This window comes from Acromyrmex echinatior, chromosome 2 (genome assembly GCF_024713525.1).
Source record: "Acromyrmex echinatior isolate Ae372 chromosome 2, ASM2471352v2, whole genome shotgun sequence".
Taxonomy (NCBI): Eukaryota; Metazoa; Arthropoda; class Insecta; order Hymenoptera; family Formicidae; genus Acromyrmex; species Acromyrmex echinatior.
This window is the reverse complement of record NC_141853.1, coordinates 10185439-10213075: the sequence shown is the minus strand read 5'-3', so window position 1 is coordinate 10213075 and position 27637 is coordinate 10185439. Positions and strand designations below refer to the sequence as shown.

The window sequence follows — 27637 nt, the reverse complement described above, 5'->3', positions numbered from 1 at the left end:
AATAACAACACTCGACTTTCTGAGTAAAGACAACTCCTAGCATTCTTCTATGAATGTACTATGGCTGCCAAAAGTTTCCAGCCAACTAAATAATTTTACTGTATTGCTCAGATAAAAAAATCTTTACAAATAAAATAATCTAGTATGTAAATATTGGAATATGTTTTAGTATTAAATTATCATGGTCTTAAAATAAGAATTTTATATTAATTTATAATATATAAAACTGAAAAACATTGATATAAAAAAATATGTAAAATTATTTAGGCTAGAGCCTTTTGGCAACCATTGTAAATCATTCTCTTTCATTCGTGTCTAGTTACATTTCTAAGAAGATTTTTTTTTTCAAAAAATCTTGCTCATGTCCTGGCGAACATAAAGATTGAAGCAAAAATCGAATATAAAGGGAGAGTGAACGAAGAATAACTAAAAAACGAAAATTGAGACAACGAAACATAAAAAAAGAATAAATGTCTCTTTCGTTGTCTCAATTTTCGTTTGCATCCTAGATGATTCGTTTATGCTTCTGTCATTCGATTTATTGGCTCGGTTTTTATTTTCGCCAGGGCGAAAGTCGCTGTTCGAGGTTACTCTTTCGATGATATTTCAGAAACAAGAAATTAAATGTTTTGAATATGGTTACCTGAGACACCAAATGGTGGAACGATGGTGCATTAGGATCCAGTCGTTCCAAGTCTGTATGAAGCGCAAACTCCGAAAGCGCTTTCCACGGTGGCTGATAAGCTTGAACTTCCAGAGGCGTCATGCCGATAGGACTCTCGTGTCTCACGGGGCTGCTGGCAACCATGGGTATGCCATGCATGCCGCCGAAGCCCAATTTACGCCCGTCCTGAAATAAAAAGCGCTTGGTTCCATTAGATCATTCATCGAAATATCATGTTATACATGATGATTTATTCCAAATGTCTACTTCAAATATCTGGAAAGAAAAATATTAAAAGATGTATTTCAAACAAAAGCTGTTTGATTTTGAAGGATAAAAAAATTATACCATCTATTTATTCTTGGATGTTGATACGATCATGTTACTTTGAAATTTTTTTAGTGAAAACTATCATTTTTATCGCATATTTCTTACTGACCTCGAGATATTTTCAAAATGTTACTTTTAAATTCCATTTGAGTGAAAACTTTTTCATTTAAAGGATGCCAAAGTTTAAGGGTGTATCCAATATTTAAAACGCCTATCTAAATTATCTTAAAAGATACATTATAGAAAAATGTCAAACTTTTTAAAAAACTTATTAAGGGGATTTTAAAGTTTATTTTATCAACTGGATGTTTTTTGTATTTCCTTTTCTATTATCATTTTGATCAGATTTAGAAGCTTTTTCCATTGTTAAAAAGAGTATTAATATTCATATATGTTCGAGTACTTTATATCAAGAAAATGTTTTTATTTCATTTTTTTCTCTACTTTTCTTTTAATCCAATAATTATAACGTCTAGAGTTGTTAAATTGTAACAACATTTTCTTCATATAAAAGTTCTGCGATCGATACTACGAAATAAGGGTACATAAACTGCGTAAGGAAATAATGAGTTTTTCAAAGTAGACTTGACATCAACTATGAAAATATATGTATAATGAGAAAGATATACGTTTTTATTTTAAAAATTGAAATAATTTTGACATTATTTTTCAAAGTTACACTCATAACATTAGTGTTTTCACTCTTAAAACCAAACAAGTTTTATCTAAAATATTTTTTCAGATACTATGTTTCTCTTGATAATTTAGACATTTAAAGTGGTACATATATATGTATATGTACATCTTTAAACTTTGATAATTCTTAATCTCTCTCTCTCGGGAAGTTTTTACTTAAATAAGATTTGAAAACCAACATTTTAAAAACATCGTAACATCAATTAAAACAATAAAAAATGGAGATTTTTACTTAAAAATTCTAAAATATCTTAAAATGAAATCGACATCATATTTATGGTAAAATGGGTGGCATAACTTTTTTCAAAATTTTAAAAGAACTTTTATCTAAAATATTTTTTTTTTTTAAATTCTTTCCAAATATTCAAAGTATGCATTTAAAATGAATCACTCTGTGTGTTTATTTATTCGATTTACATTTGTTTTTATGATTATATTTTCGTAATTTTCAACTATCGTTTTCACAATTTTAAATCAGTTACAGAAATACTTAAATTTCAGAGTTATGACATTATAATTGTAAAAATTATTTTATCTTTTCTGAGTGAGATCATTGAATAAGCACGAGTTGCCACAATTACTGTCAGCAACAATGGCAGACGTTGATACACAGCTACGCTTTTTTTTTATAAAAATAAATTTCTGAACTCTGTCCTCAAGCATAAGTTAGTACATTCAACAGCGTGTACGTTCATTCATTATTCATTTAGTTAATTGAATTCAGTTAGTTTTTGGCAATGTATTCATCATCAAAAGGATATAACGTCCCGTTAAGTTTGTATCTATACATTGAAAATTGGCAATCGTAAACTGAAGATCAGAATTTGACCAATCAAATAATTTTAATCTTCATTCATTTTGTTTCAATCATTTCAATTTTAAATCTCTATTTCATTTTTAATGATCAATACAGTCTAATATGGACTGTAATTGATATAGGCGATATCATAGCTCGTTACCTTCTCTTGCATTTGCTGCTTCATGGCGATCGTCTTCTTCTTGTCTTTGCATCTCTTATTCTGGAACCACACCCTGATCACGCGTGGACTCAGCCCCGTCATTTCGACAAGCTGTTCCTTCATCAGGGCATCCGGTCGAGGGTTTGCCGCGTAACAGGTTCTCAGGGTATGCAACTGCTTCTCGTTGAGAACTGTGCGTACCCTCGTTGGCTTTCCGTCGGAACCGCCGCCACTTTTGTGGCCACCGGAACCGCGAACGCCACCGACTCCCGCCTTATGCGATCCGCTCTCAGATCCGGAATCTGCAAGCATAAACGTCGAGAGTCCTCCCTCGTGGTCGTCGTCGAGCCGAGCTAAACGAATACGTTTTCCAAATATAAAATATCAATTATAAGCAATACAAATTACGGGACATTCCCACACAGCACACTTCGAGACACATCCTGGAAACGTTCCTTAAGAACGTCCCTCCCTAAAGACGTTCAGAAGATATATAAGAACGTTCTCTGGACGTCTTTAGGACGTCTGTGCTGTATGGGACTTCGAAAAGTGCATTTTAAAGTGCAAGATATGATTTATTCTTGAAGAGAATTAAGCTACAACGTAACGTACAAATAGTATAAAAAAAGATATATACATAAAAAGGACGGTTTTCTTGAAGTATCTAAAAAAAACTGGATACAGATCCGAAAATAATTTTGTTGGAATATCAAAATAGCTATGTATGATATATTCAAGCTGGTTGCTAGAATATCAAAATTTTTTTGCAGCAGTACAATGTTCGTTATATTCTCATATAGCAAAAGTGTCCAAATTATATCATAGGGACAATCTGAAAATAGCGTAGCATGTATAAAATATTCATATGATATATTCGGAATATTTCAGCTATGTAGATTTTATCGTTCTACATAATTATTTTCATCTTAATTAATTCTTAATACGATAATAATTAATAATCTTATCAGAAGAATGATACATTTATGTAATCTTTGAATATATTTCAACAAATATTTTATATTGAATATATTTCAACATTATTTTCAGATTTACATCTATAAATTAAATTTATTTGCAGAGCAATTGTTCTTTCCGTGTATATCTAAAGTATTGATTGGGCTTGAATCACTGTGGCGTTTGCGTAAGTAGGTGTTAATAAAGTTTGCGGGAAAAAGTAGATGTATCAAGGAATGTTTTTTGCAAAGCTAATTAGTTAATCTAATACGCAGACTTAAGAAAGAGATGCTGCTATGGTAGCAATAAATTGACGTAAGCGCGAATTGTTCGAACTGTGAAATCGCAGAAAGAAAGATAAACGCGAATTCACGTGGCGATTGTAAATCTTTCGAGTCTTCCGGATTCTTCGTTAACGTTTTTTTCGACAGTTACAAAGGGCGAGTGTGCGATTGCTGGTCTACCCGCCTCTCGGGAAGATTTATCCGCGAGAGCATCGCGTTCGCGAAACGAAGCATCCCGAGCACGAGGTACGGAAGAAGGGAACGCACGATACGGTTCCGGACTATCTTTCTAACCGGTCTTACAAAACGGTCGAGTCCGGCTAATGGGAGATCCAGATACTGGGTTCAGCATGGCGGATCAACGGGGAGCGAAGCAAAAGGTACCGACGCGACGATCGTCTGCGAACCCAGCACTCGACACAACAGTTAAGAGACAATATTGTCGATGGGCAAACGCGGATCTCGTACTCATGTGATTCCTTGATCAACCGACCTTGGCATCGTGGAACATTTAAGCGTGATACATTCATGACTCGCGAGCCACGGTCACACAAAGTTTTATTTGCAAAAGATGGTAGAGGCTTTCCGTTTTTTGTCAAAAAATAGTGCGTTGTTTGATCTGTCCATCAGTCTCATAGTTGTCTTTCCTGGAGGATACTTGAGATACACTTGAGATTTATTTAAAAGAAAAAAAGATGGCAAAATATAAGTCTTTATCAACACAGTTTCGCGACTGAGATGACTGTTATGAAATAGTATACCAAGAAAATAATAGCAAAAATTTAAATTATTTTATTAGATTTTAACTAATAAAAAAAAGCAAAGCTTTAATTATTAAACATCTCATTGCGGGAACAAGACACTAATGTATGACCAACTCAATTCGATTGCTTATAATTTTCATAAAAATAAATATATTGTAAAAAAATTTATTTTCAATTAAAACACCAGACATTAAGGAATATAACAGTATCAAGCAAATTTATATGTATCTTAATTTATTTTAAAAAAAATTATAAGCAATGAAAAAAGCAATTATAAGCAATGGAAAAGCATTTGGAAAAAGCAGGTATATTTTGCCGTTAAATGATGATCTAAACAATATAGAGTGTTAAAGAAATCCTCATGATGTAATGAGGAGAAAATGAAATCAACAGAAGCCACTTAAAATCACTTCACATCACTTGCAGGAAGTTAAATTACCAACAATAAAAATTTTGACCAATCGTTTTACCAATGTATTCTAGATAATGCCGACGATCTCTTTAGGCATCGTGTCGTTCGAGATCTAGTAGGTTCGCTATGCGGGAAGATGGAAAGTCAACGAGAGTATACTACAAGAGAACAAACGAAATCCTATTTCTGTGTCCTAACCAAATAGCGGTCTTGGTTGGCATAAGCGAGAATGAAACCAGCGTTGACACGGCGGCACGACGATAAGAAGAGTGAATAGACCCTCGACCTTCGAAAAACTATCGTATATGATTGTATATACAGCTATCATATGATGTATAGATTGGAAAGTATACCTTCCGCAGAAAGAGTGAAAGGTATGCGCGAAGAGGTATTTAATTTGATTAGGGAGAAATTATCTCGCGAGTATATAACATCTAGCAAAAGTAAAAAGTATATAACATCTAGCAATAGCAAAAAGCAAATTCGGTAATTATTCAATTTTGAATACACAATCATAAAAATTAAAATAAGAATATACAACACTGACGCGTGTTTTTTTTTATTTTTTTTATGAAATCAAGGAATTTGTCTGAAAAAAGTATTACTCTGTTTTGCGAAGATATTAATCGTAGTTATTTACTACTAATGAGATTACAAACTTGTCATATCGATATAATTAGCGAACTGCTCATGCACTAGGATTAGATAAGAATGAAAAAGGAATAAATTTCAAATCATAAACTGATCTCAGCTATGATTTAATGTATAAGAAAATTGGTAGTTTCAGTTAATTAAATCAGAGAATATGTATAAATTTTGAATCATAAATCATATCCTCTACTATAATTAAAATTATATAAGAAAATTGCGTTTTTAATTAATTAAAGCAGAGAATATGTATAAATTTTTAATTACGAAACTCTATTTCGTCGATATAATGGATTTTCTAATTTGAGCAATTATCAAATTTCAAGATTAATATCTCAGTGAAATAGAGTGACACTTTTTTTGCCAGATACGTTCGTTTTATGAAAAAAACGCATCGATATATTTTTTATTAACTTTTGTGAAATTAACTTTTTATTAACTGATTTGTGAACGTTAAACTAAACAAATACCCTAAATACTTTTAAAAGGTGAATTTTCAACTGATTCAATTTTCATTAATTTTTTGAAAATTGATTAATGTTGACTAGTTCGTAGTGTACGTGTTCAAACAATCATGCCGAAAATTTGTTCCTTTACACGTAAGAATAATCCGTATCCTAATAAATTTGATCCTTTTAACGCCTAGAGAGCAGCGAGCGATCATACAATAAATATGCGGGGCATAAATTCACAGAATCTACTAAAAAAAAGAAAAAATTTAAGATCAGAGATTACACTATTAAATTTATAGTGTCAAATTACATTCAATTATATTTAATTATTTGTATAGGTTACCACTCCTACCCAATTAATTCAAGAAAATGTATTAAATTTGACACTCAAATGTATTATTTACTAAATGCATACATTGATATGGACAATGTTTACTTTGGAACTAACCACAGAAATGAATTGATGTACATTTCGACACACAGGAAATAAAAAAAATAACAAAATATTATTTAACTGAAGGGATTGGATTACCATTGCTTTGATTTCTAGCAGTATAGGTACCAAGATAAATTTTTAAGAGTGATCAGAGCTCTTAGATAAAGAATAATCAAAGCTTTTAGATACGAATAATAAATACGAAAGGAAGATTTATTTTATTCTAATATTATAGCACAAAAGCATTTTTGCACGAAGCGCACAGACGATACCTGAGACGATCGTAATTTCTCGCAGATTAAGAACGAACAGTTTATTAGAGTTTATCAATAATTCGAGGACTATTAATAACTTGGCGACACGTTCATGTATTACACTCAGGTGTCCCATCCTGCGGGATATCCCCGGCACGCTAATAAAGAAGATAGGAATAAGAGAAAACAGATCGTGCGTAGTTATGCGTGACAGTAGTTGGCAGGGTGGTGTTACATTTGGCACCTCGGCAGCATTCTGAAGATACATCGGGACCACCTTATGCCACTACCGTCGGCATAAGATGGTCCAACTTTTTCGTGCGTGGGGAACGACGTTTACGCGCGACGATCTCCAATGACGAATCACAATGACAAACACGGGACGACGTGCGCACGTCGCGTTGCCGCACACGAGTTATTTGCACGAAAATTAGTATATCGGGTAATTATGCCGATGTTTGTTCTTTACATTTTGAGAGGGAAGAGCGTGGAGAGGAAATCCATAGGAGAAACGGTAGCCGATCGTGTCGTATACGTTTCTTTCTCGCTTATTATGTCACATTAAAAAGTTCAATTGCAAATGAAAAGACCAACAAGAATAAATTAAATAAGAGAGAAAAAATCCTATTCTTGATCGAAGCGAATCTTGATACTTAATAATGTTCATATGCAAATTTATAAAATTACATGTTTCTGTTTTATAATTTTAAAAAGTTCACCTTCTTTTCTGATTCTTAATCAGTGAAAAAAAAGAAATCGAACGTGCTGTTTGACAAAATGTAATTTAAATCTCATTTTTCATTATCCCATTGGGATATTTTCATTCGGTATCTTGACGCTTACATCATTTTAAAGTGTAATTCATAGTAGCATTTCACCGACGTTTATTTAATCGTTTGTCATTGACACACTAACCGATTTGGCAAATTAGCGAGTTGTAATTGCGACTGCCTTTCAACTCGAAAGAGTCAAGAAAATTAACACTGATCGTCTGGTATTAACTCTTAAGTCTACGGCAGGATACTTGTTTTCCTATTGAATTGCTTGCGTTTTAGTAAATTACTAGAATTATATTACACAGAACGCAGACTTTCTACTAATTTATCAAAATGTAAGCAAACAATTCAGTAGGAAAACACTCATCGTGTGCCGTAGGCTTTAGTGATTACTTGCCAGATTGTCCTTTTCTCTCTAATTGCCGATGCAATCCCATGCTGTCTTACATACGATTAGATTTGGTGTCTGAATTCCGATTCCCGCTTGGTTGAGTTAATTCGCTTGGTAGCAATCCAGCCAGTAGGCTGAATGTATACGTTATGCTAGGTTACAGGACATTAAGCCTACGTAATCCTGACGTGTAGGAGGGTAGTGGTCAAGCCTTTACGGTCTTAACGGCTTCAATTATCAACACCTAATTATACGTCGTGAGCCTAACACAACATAGGAGAGTCCTTTGAGCTTACCCTCGAGCAGGCACCCTTTTGTAAATTTGGTCTTTGGGAACATGGATAGACTGTGCCTGATAATCCACAGATATATCCCATGTCCTGTCATGACGTACATCAGAAGCCGGATTTCCCATTTCACACGAACGTGAGATAATTTAATCGTAGAATATCTCGATAACGATGTTCAATTAAGGAACTGACGGGAGTACGGAAATAACGTCGATACGAAAATAGACTTTACGATAACTCGATATCTAAATTCAGAACGTCGTGGTATCTACTGTTAGATCTTTTCACTTCTTTGAAAAATCTTGGGGAATGATTTCATGAATAATTTGTCAATCCGAAATGTATCGCACGTGCGCGAAGGAAAGAAAGAAAAAAACAATCCAGTCTTTGACGAATGACCATGCTTTTACCTGACATCGAGCCGTCGTTTGGGTGTAGATGATGATTGTTGTTCGTCAGGGAGGCGTTATTGTTATTCTCGCTTCCGGGTATACCAACACCTCCGGTGCAGTGCTTTCCGCCTTCGAGAACATCGTGATCGAGTCGACAGAAGAGGCCGTCCTGCCTCAGAGCGAACTCATCGCCAGTTTCGAGCCGCCTCGAGCAGGCGCAACAACGAAAGCACTCCACGTGATAGATCTTAGTTTTCGCTCTCATCACATAGTCATTTTTGCTAAAACAGCGGCTACATTTGTCGCATTTTGTGCCGAACAACCTGCAACATATACGAAAAAAAGATATAATGCGTCATCGTGACAAATGAATACGTGAAATTCGTAAAAACGTTGATCCCTGAAGAGAAATTTAAACGAATAGAGCTTAAATTTTCTAGATGATTTTTAAAAAATGTAATGAGAGCATGATGAAAGAGAAATACTCAAAGGATCAAGAAAATTTTTTGTCAAAACAGAGGTAGACAATGGAAAAATATTGCAATTAATATTAATTAAGTGGTGAGATTTTTAAACTCCACAGAATATTGATCTAATGCGAGAGTTTGTAAAAATAACACGTGTTTTATATAGTCATATATTTTCAGAGAGAGCGCCCTTATCTTGTAACAGTACAGCCAACAGTACAGCCAGTAAATCAAATTCTATCAACTTATATAAGATAGTTAAATTGTTTTTCCAATAAAAACTTTTTACGCGAATACATTACACAATTTTACGTGAATTTTGTATTTAAGAATATGCACTAGTTTTTCTATCAAATACTTTGATGAACTGAATTTGAGTCGGGTTTCAGATTTTACCTCGGATTTTATTATCATGTCAAATTCTAGAGAAAGTGGAACAAAATGATCTGATAATTAGAATTTGGATTATATATGTATAATTATTTTCTATTTATTATATATTTTTATATACATATATGTATTTACGTCCGTATTCAGAACGCACTTATAACAATGTTAGCACATATTTAGCGTACAGCTCACATTATGTATACTATAGAATTTCAAAAATAAAAACGTATATTTATCGATAAAAGCGTGTTCTGAATACGGGCTATTATCTATCATTTTTTAAAGTAACTAAATGATCTTCAACTAATGTTCGAACTTGATAGTTGTTTCAATGGTTATAAATAGACGACTATAAATACCAAGAAATTTATAACTCATATCCTGAAAAATCCACAAGTAAAAATATATTAATAAATTGTATACTTTTTTTAATTTGGTAGCACAACATTAATAGAAGTAGACTATGTTAACTATTTATTTTGTTCAGAAATTTTTTATACCATTAATTCAAAATTTTTATCAATTAAATCTTGCAACATTTTTCTTGATTTCTAATTACTATCCTATATATACGAGAATTCTCTAATTTTGACGTTTTAACGAACGAGAAAAATCATTTTAAAAGAGAAGTATATATACTTTTAGATGTCATGAACGAAAAACACAACGTATATAATTTTAAACTTTACTAAATTTATTTATTTTATTTTACTTCCATTTTACTTCCATAAAATTTACTTCCTTTATTTATTTTACTTTATATACAAAATAATAGATTTATAAATATGGTCACAATTATCATTTTTAACTTATTTATTTTATTTCATTTTCTTCAAAATTTGATAACAAAATTGGAAAATTGTTAGATTCACTTCAGTATTCTTAAATAATTTTCATTTTTTAATTCACAGATCTACGTTATCCATTCTAATAATAATTCGATTTTTTTATATATATCACATCTCACTACCGACAAGTATCACTGGTATAACTTCAGAACTGACAAAAATAAATAATTTTCGAACATTAACGTAGAAAATTTTAAAATTTCACAAATAAAAGATCTTTTCAATTCGATGATAACTAATTGAGAAAATAGAATTTTGTATTAATCTTTAATTAAACACTTTATTTATATTGATATACCTATTTAGATAGAAATTAATCATTATCGACGAAGTATGTGTAAATTCAGTTCTGATAAATTGTTGATAATTGTTGATCCATATTTCTCATTGTAAAATAATCGCTGATAATCTGCTATAACGTTTGTGCCCGTACCACTCTAATATCGAGCAGGATGAGTTATAACGTTAACTTTTTCATTACTTACGTTATTTTTTTGATAAATTTCCATTCATTATTTTCTATTTTATCACATCGCAAAATTGTAAACATTTTCAGTTGGCGAAATAAAAAGCTCTATTCTAAATTCGATAAATGCAAAGTGGAGAAATATAAATTGGGCTAAAGTGACTTTATTGTCGCATCGTATATTTATTTCTGTATGCAATACACTGAGGACCCTTTTTATACACGTACACATACACATGCACGCACGCACACACGTGCTCGCGCGCGCGCGCGCGCGTGTGTGTGTGTGTGGGTGTGTGTGTGGGTGTGTGTGTGTATTTTATATATATATATATACATACATACATATAAATTCAATAAATAAACTGCGCGAACCGTCCAGCACAAGATATAATGAAATGTCCAATTTACATCATTGAAATTGAAAAAAAAAATGCGGTAATGTGAGTGAAATTGATGGCAGTGTAACGTGGGATTAATGGTTGCCCATCGCGTAATGGTTGACGATCGTGTTGATGTACAATAGACATTTCTATTGTTACTATCGTTACTGCTATTTTTCAAAGTCGATAAACTTTCCTTATGCGCATTAAGAGATGTTTTGGCGCATTTTTTATATATAAAATTAGGTTCACATCCCCGTAGCGTAATCGAAATAAAATCGAATTACTTTAACCAAAATTACAATTTGTAAGTACTTCTACAAAATAAACCGATAAATTAAAAGAATCAACATTCCGGCTTTGAAACATTGTCTACAGTTTTAAAAAAATATGAATTATATATAATTATATATTAGGTGTTGGAATTAATTCGTAGCGTTTTTTAATGAAAGAATGTTATTTATTTCACATGAGCATTAAAAAATACATTAATGAAAGTACTTCCCATCACTTGTAAAACGCTACGAATTAATTCCAACACCTAATACTTATATAATATTATAATTTAATACATGTAACTGTTAAATTTATACATGGTATTAATATAATATGTACATATATAAACAATATATACACATATAAACATTATAATATAATATATATAAATACAATAATTATATGTACACAACATATGTAAATCGCACTATAGTGAATTTTGATATATTCGATTATTTTTTATATAATAATTATAACACTCGCGATTGTTGGCATTTGTGCCGGAAATAGCCGACACCAGGAACACCCAGAATGACGTATGAGGAGGGAGTTATACTTTGCTAATTTGAACTTTTGAACGAAAGCGACAGCAACAACAAACGGCTGTCATCGCTGTCGCTCGAGTCCGCGGCCGGATACGCCAGTCTTCTTCGAGTTACGACGACGTTCGATGGATCAGCGCAAATAAACCCGCTGCCTCGACAGAGAAAAATATTTGGTCCAGGTCGAATTCGTGCCGATGGGTTATTTGGTGGCATTACCATCGTGAACGATAAAAAAAAAACGAAAAGAAAAGAAATTCCCGCGCGTGCAAGAGATGCGTCTTTTTCACATCTCCGTCCCTATTTCTGCCATCGAAAGTGACATAACAACAAATACAATAACTTCCATTAATTTAATAATACCGCACTAAATTGAATGTAAACATTGCAAAATCAATTATGATAACTGATTGGATTATAGTTATTAAAACATATTTGTTATTCCGTCACCCTCGGACAACAGAAAATAATAGAAAAGAAATTGATTATCATAACCTTCAGAACAATACAACTTTCAGAAAAAATAATCTGATAATAGACTTGACGTTTCACTTAACAAATATTTTATTTGCCACATAAGTTTTATTCTCTAAAAAAAATTAGTGACAATTTAATGAATAATTATAAGTCGTCAAATATGAAAATATATTTACAAATCCATTCTTAAAAAATACCTACAATTAAATGGAAAAATATATTACATTTTAATAAATAATTATTTGACTAATACTAATATAACATTTATTTATGAAGAATAAATATTTACTAAATAAAAAAAATGAATTAAGAAGAATTAAATTAATGATTCTTGTACTAAATTTAATAAATATACATTTACATAGTAAATATTCCACTGACACTATTCAAATATTAAAATTTATTGCATTTTTTCTCAATGTATAAAGTCTCAACAATCTAAACATCATTACATACAAAAAAAATGGATTTTTCTTAAATTAATTTTTACATCTGTCTCTGGAAAGATTAATGAAAAAAAAAAAGACGCTTCGTATATAAAATTTTCACTCAAACTTCTAGACTTTAAGTCGGCAAAAGCTGCTTAACCCTCAAGGTTACGTAATTCCGTAACCATCGAAAGCTTTGCTCGATATTTCTCGCAGTTTTAAACCGTGGTAACCGCGATCGAGGAGATTTCAAGTGGTTTTCCTGCATGTATCGACTACCATGTAGCCACACATTGGCTACGCCGGCTATTACGAATGGATCGACTGTTTCAACCGCAGCGTCAGTAATAACCATCACTGTGTCGGGTTGGTGTCGATCAATGCCACGCATCGCTTCGTCGCATTAACTCGCGGGCTTAAAACTCCCGCGAGTTCTTTTCGCTCGCACGAGCATATAGTTGCACGCACCTTTTTTTGCACGCGCCAACGCACGCAACGTCGTGACAGTGACGATGTGGGCATATACATACGTGATACGTATGTGTGAGTGTGTATGAATGTGTGTATGCGTGCGTTTGTGTGTTGCACTCCACGTGTATACCTTGGATAAAAATATCCTGAACTTTCTCGACTCTGTCGCCCTCTCCTTCTCCGATCTCTGTCTCTCGACCATTTTTCTCTTTCTTTCTTCCTCTTTTCTTTTTTTTTTTTCGTTCCTTTCCCTCCCCCTTCTCGCCTCCCAATCCAAGCATTTGCAAATGCGTATCGGAAAGAGCGTATCGCGTGTCGCCGGAGAATGTAGCGGTCGCAGTGACAAGAGGCACGATTTTGCATTAATTACCATATTGCACTGCGATCGTGAGGCCGGGGCCTCTCACCCGAGTGCCTCTTGTTTCACCTCTTCGTAGAATTCGTTCGTTAAGGAGCGACACTTAACCATTGGACGATGAGACGGCTTCCGCTTGACGTACGTATCACGTCATCGCGCAATTTCGTCGCTCTCGTAATCGTGAAGAGTTAATTGCGTGGTGTCAAACGACCGGAAGATGAAGTGCCGAGCATAAATTGCCCCAAGGAATGCACCAAGTCAAGGAAAACTCAAAATGACTTTATTTTGACATCACGGCAGTCAAAACGATGACTTTTTGTTACAAAATTTGATTATTTATTGACGTTAAGAATAAATTCATTTGGAGTTTTTGTTGACTTTTGCGTGTTCCTTCGGTTAACTAACATTTTTTTTGTTCCTTTAAAGATGCTCCTAAATAACTATGTTGGAAAATCGAACATTCATTTCGGTTTGTGAATCCGTTGGCGAAGATCCTTTCTTTTTTTCCCCCTTTACTTTTTTTTTTCGTGTGGCTATAGGATTGAACAACCTCTCAAAAGAAGTTTCCCTGTCCGACTTTCTAACGTGAAGTTCTTTCAAAGAAAGCGTCGACGTGACTTACCTAACGTAATCGCGCTTGCAGTAAGTTTTGCCGTCCCGCACGAAACAGGTGCATTTCTCGTCCAGAAACTGTTGACACTCGGCACACTTTAAACACGCTGCATGCCATTCCAGATTAGGTGCTACCCTCAGAATCCACTGGTCGTGAATTCGACCACCGCAGCCAACGCAGAGCGAGCTGCTGCCTTCTGAAACATAAAAAATCGGTTTACTTTGAGAGAGGATAAGAGAGAGAAACCTGTTGTCATTCTTCATCCAAAAAAATCTTAATTTTTGTTAGATATCAAAGGAGCAATGGCAATCCAGTCTCTGGAATTTGTTATTTTTAACTTCTACGTATGTCAAAGTATAAATCAATCCATTTCTGTGGTTAGTTTCAAAATAAACAACGTCCATATTAATGTATATACTTAGTATATACTTAGTATCCGCGGTTTTTTCATTCAAAAATTGAACAAAAAACTGCGGATATTTTTTAAATGACCTAATAATAAACTAAATTTGAGTCAAATTTAACACATTTTTTTTAGTTAAATTGTTTAACTCCAGTTGTTTTAGTTAAATTAATGATATTGAATAGGAGCAATAGCGGCCTATAGAAATGATAAAATAATTATGTATATTCAAATTGAATATAATTTGATATTATAAATTTAACAATACAATCAGGTTAACGATCAGATTACGATGTAACTTTTTCCTTAGAAAAATGGAACCATGAAAAATTTCTCCATTACCTTCAATGATAAAACTTCTCAAAACTTTTCATGTTTTCGCCATTTTTCTTACTGGAAAAAGTTACATGTGATCGTTATGCTGAATCAATCTTTCATTATTACTGAATGTAATACGGTTCAAAATCATCAGTTTTGCACTGTTAAGTTCATAATGTCAAATTATACTCAATTTGAGTTATTTTGAATCATTTCTATAAATCTACTGCTCCTTTTCAATAGGTCACTAATTTAACTAAAACAATCGAGTTAAATAATTTATCTCAGGATAATATATATATATTGAATTTGTCTCAAAAGGGACTGTGACTGGAATTAAAAGTTACAGAGAAGCTTTAAATTTGAATCAAATTCAATATATTTTTTTTATTATTTATTAAGAGCATACATTCATACGAACGCTGTTCACTTTGAAACTAATCATAGAAATGGATTGATTTACATTTTGACACATAGAGATGAAAAATTAAAAAATATTATTTAATTCAAAGGATTGGGTTACCATTGTTCCTTTGATATTTAACAATGTGCAAACATGTTTTGAGTTTTTAAAATTCTTAAAGATCTCTTTGCTGAAAGTCATGGCCGATATAATCTTGAATTTGATATGTTCCCTCAGAGAGAATTTAATAATAACGTGAAATAATAATTTCTTGTTATCTCGAGGCGATATGGTTGCGGTGAAAGCACAAAGGGCAATCCGCCTCGTGATAAATAAAATGTATTTCAGTGATACGCGAACTTGAATTAAAACATAACTGAATGTCAATCGATCTTATCATCGACCACTCGATCGTTAGATACGTATTAGTCGCGGAATAGCGATCGATGACCGGCGAGGCAACAAATGAAAATGAAATCAATACTTCGATCTGCCTGCTCTGTCATTGCTTTCGCGATCACGCGTTGTCAGCGATTTCGCGGATAAAGTTTACGTAATAGAATCGTATCAGAGAGGTAACATGATATTTAAGCACCCATTTACATTGTCAATTAAATGAAAAAAATTTCTTTTTTTTTTTAAATTAATATATTATAGTTCATTTTTTTTTATGTAGAAGAAAGCATGAAAAACACGCAAAGTAATTAATATAACTTGAAATAAAAGAATACTAAAACTTGATAGAAAAGAATACTAAAAATGGGATATAAATGAATAATAAAAAATTCATGTTGCGTTTTTTTTCTTTAGTATAAATAAAAAGAAGCGAGAAATTCATGTTCCAACAAAATTCGATGACCGGCGAAGCATCTATTTTTTTGTCGCCCGTTTTTTTTTCGCATACGTTTCTGAACATACGATGTCGCATCTAGAAAATTAGTACATACGAATATGTTATCGAAGACAGATAATCACCAACGAATTCTCCTGAGGACTTATCTAATTTAAGAAATAGATTAGTATTACAATTTAAGTACTTTTCATATAAGATCTATTAATTCATTACACTGTTAAATAAATCTTATCTATAGATACAATAGTAATTTCAAAAGACAGATTTTATAGAATAATATATAGAAAAAAATTCAAAAAGTAAATAATTTATAATGCGCATTTTATCAAAAAAATTTTTTTTTCATGCGGAATTTAAGAATTAATCAAAAATTTAAATCATTTTCCGTTTTTTTATAACAGGAAGAAACATCAAGTGTGATTTTTTTATATTTTAGGATTAAAATTTTTTTAATGTTAGACAATTGCGTACATAAATATCATTATTTTAATTAACACATTCGCTAACGATTTTCCAAAATAGTAAATAGTATGTCTTTTGTTGACAGACGACAAATTTTTATCTACATATTTATTTGTGTCACTTTTATTGTGTTTGTTTCATCAATTTCTCTCTTTTGTAAGATCTGTATAATAATTATTAGTTTAAAGTTTAAAATTCTATTGCATTAATATTCAGTGTAGAAATATTTTGTGTGTGTGTGTGTGTGTGTATATATATATATATATATATATATATAATTATTTTCTGTTTTATTATAATAATTATTTAAGAAAGAATTTCATAGTTTAATTTACATATTTTTGATCACGAAATATCAAAATATTATTTAAATTAACTATTTCGCTTAGATTTTTTTTTGTAATTTAATATTAATAAATATTCCATAAGTTTTTCATTTTATTTTATTTTCATACATAAATTATTTTCATCAAAGTTGAAATTAAATTTATGTACAATTTTTAGTTGCGTTTATAGTTCATCTCTTATTGTTTACAAATATAAATTCGTTAATATCTTCTTACAAAAATTTAATATATCATTTACATAAAAGAATAGTAGTAAATGCGTGCGATATTACAGTACGGTCGCGAATGTATTATAACATGTAACAAATCTATAAAGAGAAATTTGTTTTATATGTTGGAAATTATCTTTGAAAATATTTATAGCTTTCCATAATATTACATACATTACCGAGACATATAATTAAATGTCAAAATATAATTAAAACGATCAATTTATCGTATTTAAATAAATATCGTCGATATAAATATGTTCTGTATAAATTTTCTATATAATATAAATATTTAACGTCTGCCAAAAAGAGCAATTCGATATATCATCCATATCGTTAATCTAGCAGCACAGCGTGGGAGTTATATTTAAAAAAAAATTATCGAAGCACCAGAGGTTAGCTCGCGGTTAAATTAATCCACTTAACCAGAGTATGGTATAATTATAATTCATAGCCAGCAGTGGGTCGAACGTGCTGTCGACGGTAGATACGAAAAAATTAGAGAGCCTGCGATCTCTACGACACAGATGAGAGTCGCGTTTCAAAAATCAAAATCGGGTATCACAGATGCCACAGACGTTTTCTCAGAACTCTAGATGTATCAGAGTAGCAAAGAGAGAGAGAGAGAGAGAGAGAGAGAGAGAGAGAGAGAGAGAGAGAGAGAGATCCACTATGTTTAATCTATTAGGTGTTGGAATTAATTCGTAGCGTTTTACAAGTGATGGGAAGTACTTTCATTAATGTATTTTTTAATGCTCATGTGAAATAAATAACATTCTTTCATTAAAAAACGCTACGAATTAATTCCAACACCTAATAATAACCACATTATATTAAAGAATTAAGCTCTTTTTTCTGTGACTCAACTAGTGTACACTTTTGAAACTTAAAGTGAGATAGATACATGTTTGATATTTGACAAAAGCGAGAAAGAGAGTCCTAATACAGTCTAGTGCAGAAATAGAAAAGCAAACTTTAATAAGCTTATATACTTATCCGTTGACTTATTTACTAAGCTTGCTTATTATTTATTACTTACTTATCGAACGATAGACCATCAGGTAAAAAAGACCATCAAAATTGTCTGTCAATACACTGAAAATCCAAATGTGTAAAAATGACTTCGGTATATGTATATATTTTTTAATTTTCCATGTAAAAATGACATATTTAAATGTGTAAATCCATATTTGCACGCAGGGCGTTATTTTTATACGGAAAATTAATCGCACACATAGGTATATTGAAGTCACTTATTATACACACTCGGATCTGCAGTGATACGAAAGTTGTCGGCATTCGGCTCAGATCAAAGGGTAGCGCTACTCTGGTATATCTGGAGCTGTACGTTTCCTTCGAGACGCATTGTCACGCGAGTGCGTGAGCGAGCTCGGCGGCCACGAGGAGAGGAGTGCGCCAACGAAGGCGCGTCGAAGACCATCAGGGGCGTACACGCCTGGGCGGCGCGCATCTACCGTCTCGCCGCCGGAACTCCGCCCAGAGTTCCGACGGCGAGACCGTCCGCAATCGGCGGCGTCCGTCACACCGGATTCTGCGCCCTGACGTGGCTCGGTGCGGTGGCCGGGAATTTGCGGAGTCCGTTCGCTCGATGGACGTCGGTTCTTTTTTTTTTTTTCCTCCTCGCGACGCCGATCCCTCGAGCGAAGGGGTGTCAGTGGCGACTCACGTGAAATTTTCACCAAATTTGAAATTATTGCGAGAGTGGATATTATTACGAGATACGCGTATTAATAAGGGGATCGATTTTGCTCAAGTATTATTTGCCCAAAAATTTAGTTAGATGTAGATTTGAAAATAATTTGGTTGGATCATTGAAATAATAAATGTTGGTATCTTAAGCATGATGAACAATGCTGATAAAAGTTTTTAACATTCCACTAATATTTCACTAACTAGCTTGAGCGTTCTACATAATTATGTTGATTGGTTCAATAAAATTATTTTCAGATCTGTATCTAGCTAAACTTTTAGATAGATACTTCAGCAAAACTATTCTTTCCGCGTTTAATATTAAATATGATGTATTCTTTTGATGCATGATTTGCGTCATGGGATGTTTTCATCTCTAAAAATAGATTCTATATATTAAACGCATCTTACATTTAGATATCGGTGTTATGATTGAGGAAATGAATTTAAATGCACGGAGAGAATAAGTTTTACTGAAATATATAAAAGTTTAGTTAGACGCAGATTTGAAAATAATTTTGTTGGGCCATCAAAACAATTATGTAGGACGCTCCAACTGATTACTAGAATGTCAAAACTTTTTGCAGCGTTCATCACGCTTGCAGCGATTTCTATATAATTATTTTGATGGTCCAGTAAAATTATTTTCAATGTATCTAAATTTTTAGGTACTTTAGAAAAATCGTTCTTTTATTTTGTTTATGCGTTGAAAATGCGATAAATTATAAGAAATCGTAATAAAAGTATTTTGTTACTAGAAAAAAAGAGACGAAAAGCTTATAGTTATATCTAGCATGTGTTAAATACATTGTAAAAAATAAAATGTTAATTTTAACTTTAAGACGTATAATGGATTTTCTTAAACATGCAAAAATGTTGTAACATTTTTGTGTTAATTTTAACATTTTAAGTTAAAATTAACATTTTATCTTTTACAGTGTATTCAGTTTACAGTGTATTCAGTGTGTATTTACTTCTATTAAATATATACTTATTCCTACTCATAAATATTTTTCCAGGAATATTTCTTTGATTCGTAGCATCTACATTGATATTTTTTTAATTCCATAAAGAAATTAAATGTTTAAAAGAATTCACAATATATAGAAAATGCTTTAAATGCTAACAACAACAACAACAACAACAAAGGAAATAACAAAGGAAACAATTGCATAATATAGTCCTTCATTGCATTTACATATGAATATTCTTTATAATTTTATATTATTCATAAATATTATTTATAAATGACATTATATTAACCTTTATGTGAAAGCCTACAGTGGCGTTGAAAGAATGTTATATTTTAAGGAAAGGAATGTAATAAAATAATGAATTATTGGGTCATTTAAAAAGTATCCGCGGTTTTTTCATTCAAAAATTGAACAAAAAACCGCGAATACTTTTTAAATGACCTAATATAACAAATATTATTCAAGGAAAAGTATATGATTTTAAAAATAGACTTCCATCCTCTAAAAATTAACTTTAAATTCATCAAACACACACACCTCAACTATTTGACACGTCACTACTGTACAATTTTCACATTTTCGTTATACACGTTGGAAGTGAAAATTAGTCACGCACTGTCATTCCGTTTATCAACTGATAAGTATAATTAGACGTTAATTACAGCTAACTGGTTCAAATAATTATTTTCAAAGATAGAGTCACCTTCGTCATAGTTAAGTATATATAAGTGCAAAAAGAGCTTGGTTTTAGATAAAACTATCCGCAAAAATGCATCGCAATATTACCATTACCTACATCAAATATTTTACCGTTTAAGGAAAATGATAATCTTTTTTTTTTAACTTTAAAGCAAGTGTGCGGTTGTGCGAACAGTAAACAGATTTGAAAATAATTTTGTTGGACCTTAAAAATAATTATATAGGAAACTCAAGCATGATGAGCAATGCTGCAAAAATATTTGATATCCTAATAATTAGCTTGAGTGTCTTACATAATTGTTTTGATGATTCAACAAACAAAATTATTTTCAGATCTGTAACTAGTAAAATTTTTAGTTTACTTCAGTAAAATCCTTCTTTCCATGTAGTAAACGTAAAAAAATAAAATAAAATAAAAATTTGATTATAAAACTGATAACCGTGAGATTCTATAAATTGTATAAGTAAAAAAATTCTCATAGTTGCGAAATTTCGTCTTCTCGAAAACATCATTTAAAAATCGTAGAAGCAACGAGATTCGATTTTTAGTCGTAGGATGAAAGACCTTTGTCATTCTTGTTCAACCGTATTGTCGTCGAGATTTACAAGCTTGTGAAGCGCAGAACATAGACTCGCATTGAATGTAGAGACTCTCTTTAAAGACATCCGGACATGAGAAAACCAGAAAGCCAGAAAAGAAACTTTTTTTTTAGTGCTGCCATATTTTAAAAATTCCTGAAAGACCGAAAAGATAGGACAAAATGAAAAAAAAAGAAAGAAATAATAAAAGTAAGTCCTTTTATTTCATCGATTTTATTAAAATTACAAAACTACGGCTCGTATCTAGACACTTATTAAAGAGTCTCTAGTTGGATGCATATTTATACTCGCGTGTGGACGCGGGAGTATCTCGCGACTATCATGAAAATTCCCGACCGGCCAGTGGATAAGGTCAGGGTGGATACGCACGCGAGAAAAAAAAAAGAGGAAGAAAGAAACGAGCGAGAAACCGGAGACGAGACGGGGATGGGAGTTACTGGGAGGCGAGGGCAAGGTCGGTCAGGATCAAAGGGACTCGAACGAGCAGAGAGTGTCGGCGGCATCCCATTAGCTCCCAGAGACGACAACCACCTCGTATCTCGGGCTCGGATCCTTCGAGCTAAAGCGTACGATCTAATGCGCCAGAACGCGCATCTCTGTAATACGCGAGCGCATAGCTCGATCTCTTCCCTCCCTCCTGATCTGAAATCATCTTGAAGATACCATCGCGTATTTGTCGCTATTTCGTTACACGTCTTGCTCACGTGGGCGCGAATGATTTAATGCCGCCGGAATTACCGGGCATGAAGTGGATGTTTCAGCCGACCCGAATCTGTATTAACCTTTAAAAAGAATTATCTGTGATTTCGAATCATTCCCGATCCCGGAGGATTCAAAAATTGCGCTAATCACATTGCTCCGAGATTATTAAAGTGACAAATTATCATACTTAATGATGAAATAATCTTGCTCCGTTATAAAAAAAAAGTGGGGAATAATTATAAGATGATAATTGAGCGCTAATTTCAAATTTTCAGTTGAATCTGTATTAAAGTATAATATCTACAATTTTGACGTTTTATAGCTTGTGACAGCTATCCCTTTTTCTTCCTCTCTCTCTCTCTCTCTCTCTTTCTCTCTCTCATTCTAAAAGCCATTAATTTTTCGTCATCGTTCGTTCCCAGCAAGCCGATTATTGGTACGGATCACGTTGCGTTGACATTAATGAGTAATAATGAGCCAGGCGACAGATTACGATTGTAATTTGCAATTCATACTTAAAACTTCCACGTGATATGACAGGAATAATAATTATCATCCAATTATGGTGAATGAATATCTTTCGGTACATGGAAGGTTAATCCCCCGTTAATGTTGCAATCATACGACTCGTCGATTAATATAACTGTATTAGCGTTCTGCCGCATATCATGCCATCGAGTCTTAATCGCAATCGATGCAATTTTGTACAGTTTAAGCTTGAACAATTTAAGCTCTTTCTAGAACGTCGACTTCGTATTTCGAGTCTCGTTTATTCGATATAAAACGACATCAAATGTCAATACAAAATGGAAATGTATAAGAAAAGTTTTGCTAAAGTATACACATATCTGAAAATAATTTTGTTGAATTATCAAAATAATTATCCAGGATACTCAATCTGTCTCAGTCTAATTGCTAGAATATAAGTTTTTTATTGTTGCTCATTATTTTAATACTGCCTTAAGTAACATCTTAAAATGCTAATACGGCTCTTTGATTGGTTCATGACATCTTAAGATTCTACTTAAGACGGTCTTAAATATATAAGATCCGACTATGAATACCGGCCTACGTTTGAATTTCCTATATAATTGTTCCGATAATCCAATTGTTTTCAAATCTGTATCTAACTAAATTTTTAAATATTTCAGCAAAATCGTTCTTCTCTTTTATATCTATTTATGAATGAGGGTACTTTTGTTCGTATATTTTTAATATTTATAGATATATACCTTTAAATATGGAAATTTAAAGGTATAGCAGTATCGTGCGGGTTCTGTGTAGTTCAAAGAAATGCGAGACGTACCCGCGTGATGCCTTTTTTAATGTTGACCGTCGAGAGTGCCCAGAAAAAGTTAAAAGCGTATCAACGGTACGGTTCACGCCAGCCGAGCCGAGATATAATTTATTCACGGGAGAAGTGCATGGCGGAGTCGCGTCGATAAAGACAGGGAGAATGTGCTGCCTGGCCCTCGTCACGATTGATCGGTGGCAAAACTCGATCTCCGGAACACGCCGAAGGATAATAATGTCATGCGGCAAGGTGGTCCTCCCCCTTCTCCACATCACCGTTCCTCGGTCTTCTCTTGTAGATAAAAGAGAGCTACGACTGCAATGATTTTGGATCGGCTCGCTACTGACCGAATGTGGGTGGCGGGTCATTCTCTCTGTTCAATTGTAGGTCACGTATTTTGTGCTGGTGAACGCCACGATATTTTTGGTTTGCCACGATATTTTTTTTTTTTTACAAAAGAGATAATATCGCTAAACACGATATCGTCATTTATTTATGTGATGACATCGCATTTAGCTTCAAGTACTGTATATATGTCAAGGGCTGTATTTTATTCATTTTTTTCATTTTTATCATTTTAATCTCTAGATTCGACTCGTTAAAATGCATCTTTTAGAATGTAAAATATACATATTTGACATTTCAACATTTGACGTGCAAATTATACTTAGTATCATAAACTTTAATTCGGCATTATTGTATCGCTTAAAACCATTAATTTATATAAATATATAAAAAGATATAACGTTATTTGTTTACGTATAATATTCACTCTTAAATGTTATTCGCGACGAACAACGTTTTCTCACGACAATAAAATCTACGTTCGATTCATTTAAAATGCGAGAAGTCGCCGATATGTAATTCAGAGTTTTCAAGCTCGTTATTTTCAGGCAGAGAGAAGAAAACATCAAAAAGAAATGTGGAGATTGCTCTATGGGACAAGGAAAAGAAAAATAAGAAAAAGGAAGATGTAGATAGATGCGACAAAGAAATGTAAGATGTGAAGTAGAGGAAGACGAAGAAGGAAAGGATGAGGAGAGAAGAAGGGGGAAAGAAGAAGAAAAAGCAGAGAGAGAGAGAGAGAGAGAGAAAAGAGGAACAAGGAGATATCTTGGAGTAGCTTGCTACTACGAAGGAGAGAAAAGAGAAGCGGCGCCGGAGTTTGTGTCGAGGATGTCTGGTTGGCAGTTCAGAGGCGCCGACCCGGTGTCCCACGGCGTTCGTTTGGTATTTCATTAACACCTCCGCTAATTATTTCCCTTTTTTTACCGGCCAGTTTCGTAGCGGAATCAGGGAATGCACCTTACAAGCCCACTCGGTGCAGCCTCCTCTCCAGCGCTTCTCGATTCGCTTTTCGTGCAGTTGGCCGCCCAAGATACGCGCGTACAAGCCGGCGAATGTACGCACGGACACGCATGCACGCGCCCGCGTAAGTGCGTACACTCGACTGTATTTAGCGGCGAGAAAAAGGAAGAAGAAAGTGTACGGGGTGACGTATGGGAGAAGTAGCGTGCAAATTTGCGAGCGGTATCACGTCGGCAGAAATGCTGAAATCGTTTCGCAATGTCTGGTCGAACAAATCCGCGATATATGGGCAACCCGCACCTGTCTCTTCGTGATGGACGCATAGTCTGTAAAAATGATATCAGAAGATATTATTGATTAATTCGATATCGGATGTTCAGATACAAAAATACGATTTAAATCTCATCGACTGTTGTGCAAAAAGTTTATTGCCGCCAATCTTCTGTCAAGGTTAACATACGTTTCACTTGATGCTCACAACACACGCTTGGAAATCGCATTTCATCCTTATTGTTTATCAAATGTTAAACGAGGACAAATAGAGATAATGCTCGCGTGTTGTAAACACCAAATGGAACGCATCCCAAGACAGTTAAGAAACTAGCTGATCGACGAAGTTCGAATGAAGTTCGTGAATAAATTGGGGAAAGGTGTAAGGCCCGCAAAATACATGCGTCACACGAAGCCCCGAGAAAGAGATCTGCCTGAGTTACCAGAATAACGACGGTCCTAATCGTCTAGAATTCAACGTGAGATCTCGCTGGCGACGTCCGGCTCGAGATGACAAGCGCGCTGGACCGAACGCAGCATCCTCGGCGCCGATACGCGGTACCGCGCGGTCGACACTAAATTTAGGGCGTACGTTTAAATGAACGAAAAGGCCAGTCCTCAGATATCCCCCGTTGAAATTTATGTAGGTGTTGGCCGTGGCTTTTATCAGTCCGGCCAGCATTCCTGCGCGTCCACCCGGCGCCCCGACGTCGCCGCCGAGCAGGTTCTAATTCGTGCGACTCCAAGTCGGTCGCACCTCATCCCTCTCCCGTTGTTCCGGTGATCCACCCTATGCACCCGATATGGCATAGGAATCGCGCGAGACAATGATTTATCTTCATAAATTTTCCTCACGCTTGATACGCGCATGCTGTACGCCGTCTGCAAACCGGTGATAATGCGGATAACCGAAAGATCCATCCATGCGGGCATTTCCATCTTTCAGAATTTCAAATTTAGTCTCGATGAAGTTTCCCTTGTTCGACGTTAATTAATGCTAATTACTATACGAAAATAATGGTTTTGCTGAAGTATCTAAAAGTTTAGCTAGATACAGATTAAAGAATATAAACATGATTAGATAATTTAGATAATTATACTGGAAGCTAGTTGCTGAAAGTCAAAACATTATATAGCATTATCATCTTTCTTGAGTGTTCTATATAATTATTTTGACGGTGCAACATGTTACTTTCAGATCTGTATCTAGTCTAATTTTTTTATATTTCAACGAAGCTTCTTCCAGATACTATTCTACATAAACAATTAATATGATCTCAGTAAGGACTAGTTTTTATATCGCACTTTCTCGTCGAATTTTTCATTTAACTTCTAAGGCTCCGTGTAAGAAAAGTCTCTATTGTGTTTCGTTAAATAATTTCGTAAAATCTGATTTCTCTTTTATCGATTTATCGAGAAACACAAAGGAAAGAATTAAATATTTTCATCTGTGTAAAATTTATACATGTAAATATGGACTAGCAAGAAAAAACGTGAGAAAATATAATCTCTTCTAGTTTTTACAAAGAAACTTAATTAATCAAATTCCTTTTATGAATTATACACGATCGTTTTACTAAACAAACGTCTTGTCTTATAATGAAAAATAATATTTCGCGGTCTAAAGATGATAACAGAATAATTATTATCCCAATGATAGTTTTTCCTCGCGTGAAGGTGCAAAATATATAAAGATCTTTTACAAGCAACGAAAAATTTTCCGAGGAATCCTTTCGTCAAACATCGCCGGCGCTTTATGGCCGTCCTACCGTACAAATTTTTGCCTCGCTAAAAACTGATGAAACGGACGCGTGCCTCGCAGGCTTAGGTAAACAGACAGACGACGCCTGTCTGCGTTCCTCGCTGTCCGAGAAACTTGCATGTTATATGTTGATCGCGCGACAAGTGCACGTATCGAGGTGTGTGACCACAGAATATACCCGGATGACCACCCGTAGCAGAGCCCGTTGCGATTTCTCCGAGAGGAAAAATCGTCCGGGTGAGATCGAGAACGACGATAAATCGGACATACCGTACCGCGTCCGAGCGACGATTACACTTCTTTATAAGCGACCCGAGCGCGATAAGCCTTCTCAAACCACAGCGGCAGTGGTCCTTCTCGTTAGAGGGGTCTAATAACGGGAAGCACAGGACCCCACGTCCGATACTACGGTGTTGTAAACTGGAGACCGGAGGGACCTGGAGACTTGGAGGGTCTGGCGCCGGGCGCCGACTCGAACATCGGTCCAAGCCGATCTGATCCGGTCTGGGCCTTCTGGACTTTTTCGTAGCTAGAATAACAACCAAATGGCCCGTAAACGGCCGTGACCACGCCGTAAACCATAGCACGCGAACATATTTTTGCGTGGCAATCGCGTGGCATATTACTTCCTGTAAATGTACACCGATATCGAATCTTCTATAAACGATCAGGCTCTATGACATATTATCGATGTTCGTGTTCCTTACGATACAAATAGCGACAACGTGATCCGTTTCAGAACGATTTCTCATTGATCTGAAACTTTTTCAACGCGATAAAGTTATAGCACATAGAAAAATATAAGTAGTATAAAGGAAACATCAACATTTTTTTTATTTTGCTACTGTTTTACATTTCTGCCTTTCTCAATTGGCCAATTCGTTTACTATTTACGTTTTACT

The 27637-nt window shown here is 34.0% G+C and overlaps 1 protein-coding gene across 3 annotated transcripts in view; it reads right to left on the bottom strand.

The window, feature by feature from the left end:
- The window catches only part of tup (LIM1_Isl and LIM2_Isl domain-containing protein tup), a 38217-nt gene that overhangs the window by 724 nt on the left and 9856 nt on the right, over positions 1-27637 (bottom strand). The window contains exons 2-5 of one of the 3 annotated variants that reach the window (XM_011059496.2): positions 14431-14617; positions 8721-9025; positions 2650-3002; positions 644-850 (exon numbers count right to left, since the gene is read on the bottom strand). In XM_011059496.2, coding sequence (XP_011057798.1) covers positions 644-850; positions 2650-3002; positions 8721-9025; positions 14431-14617 — 1052 coding nt within the window. Of the gene's footprint in view, positions 1-643; positions 866-2649; positions 3003-8720; positions 9026-14430; positions 14618-27637 lie in introns of all 3 variants that reach the window. The other 2 variants (XM_011059497.2, XM_011059498.2) reach the window with 2 other exon arrangements.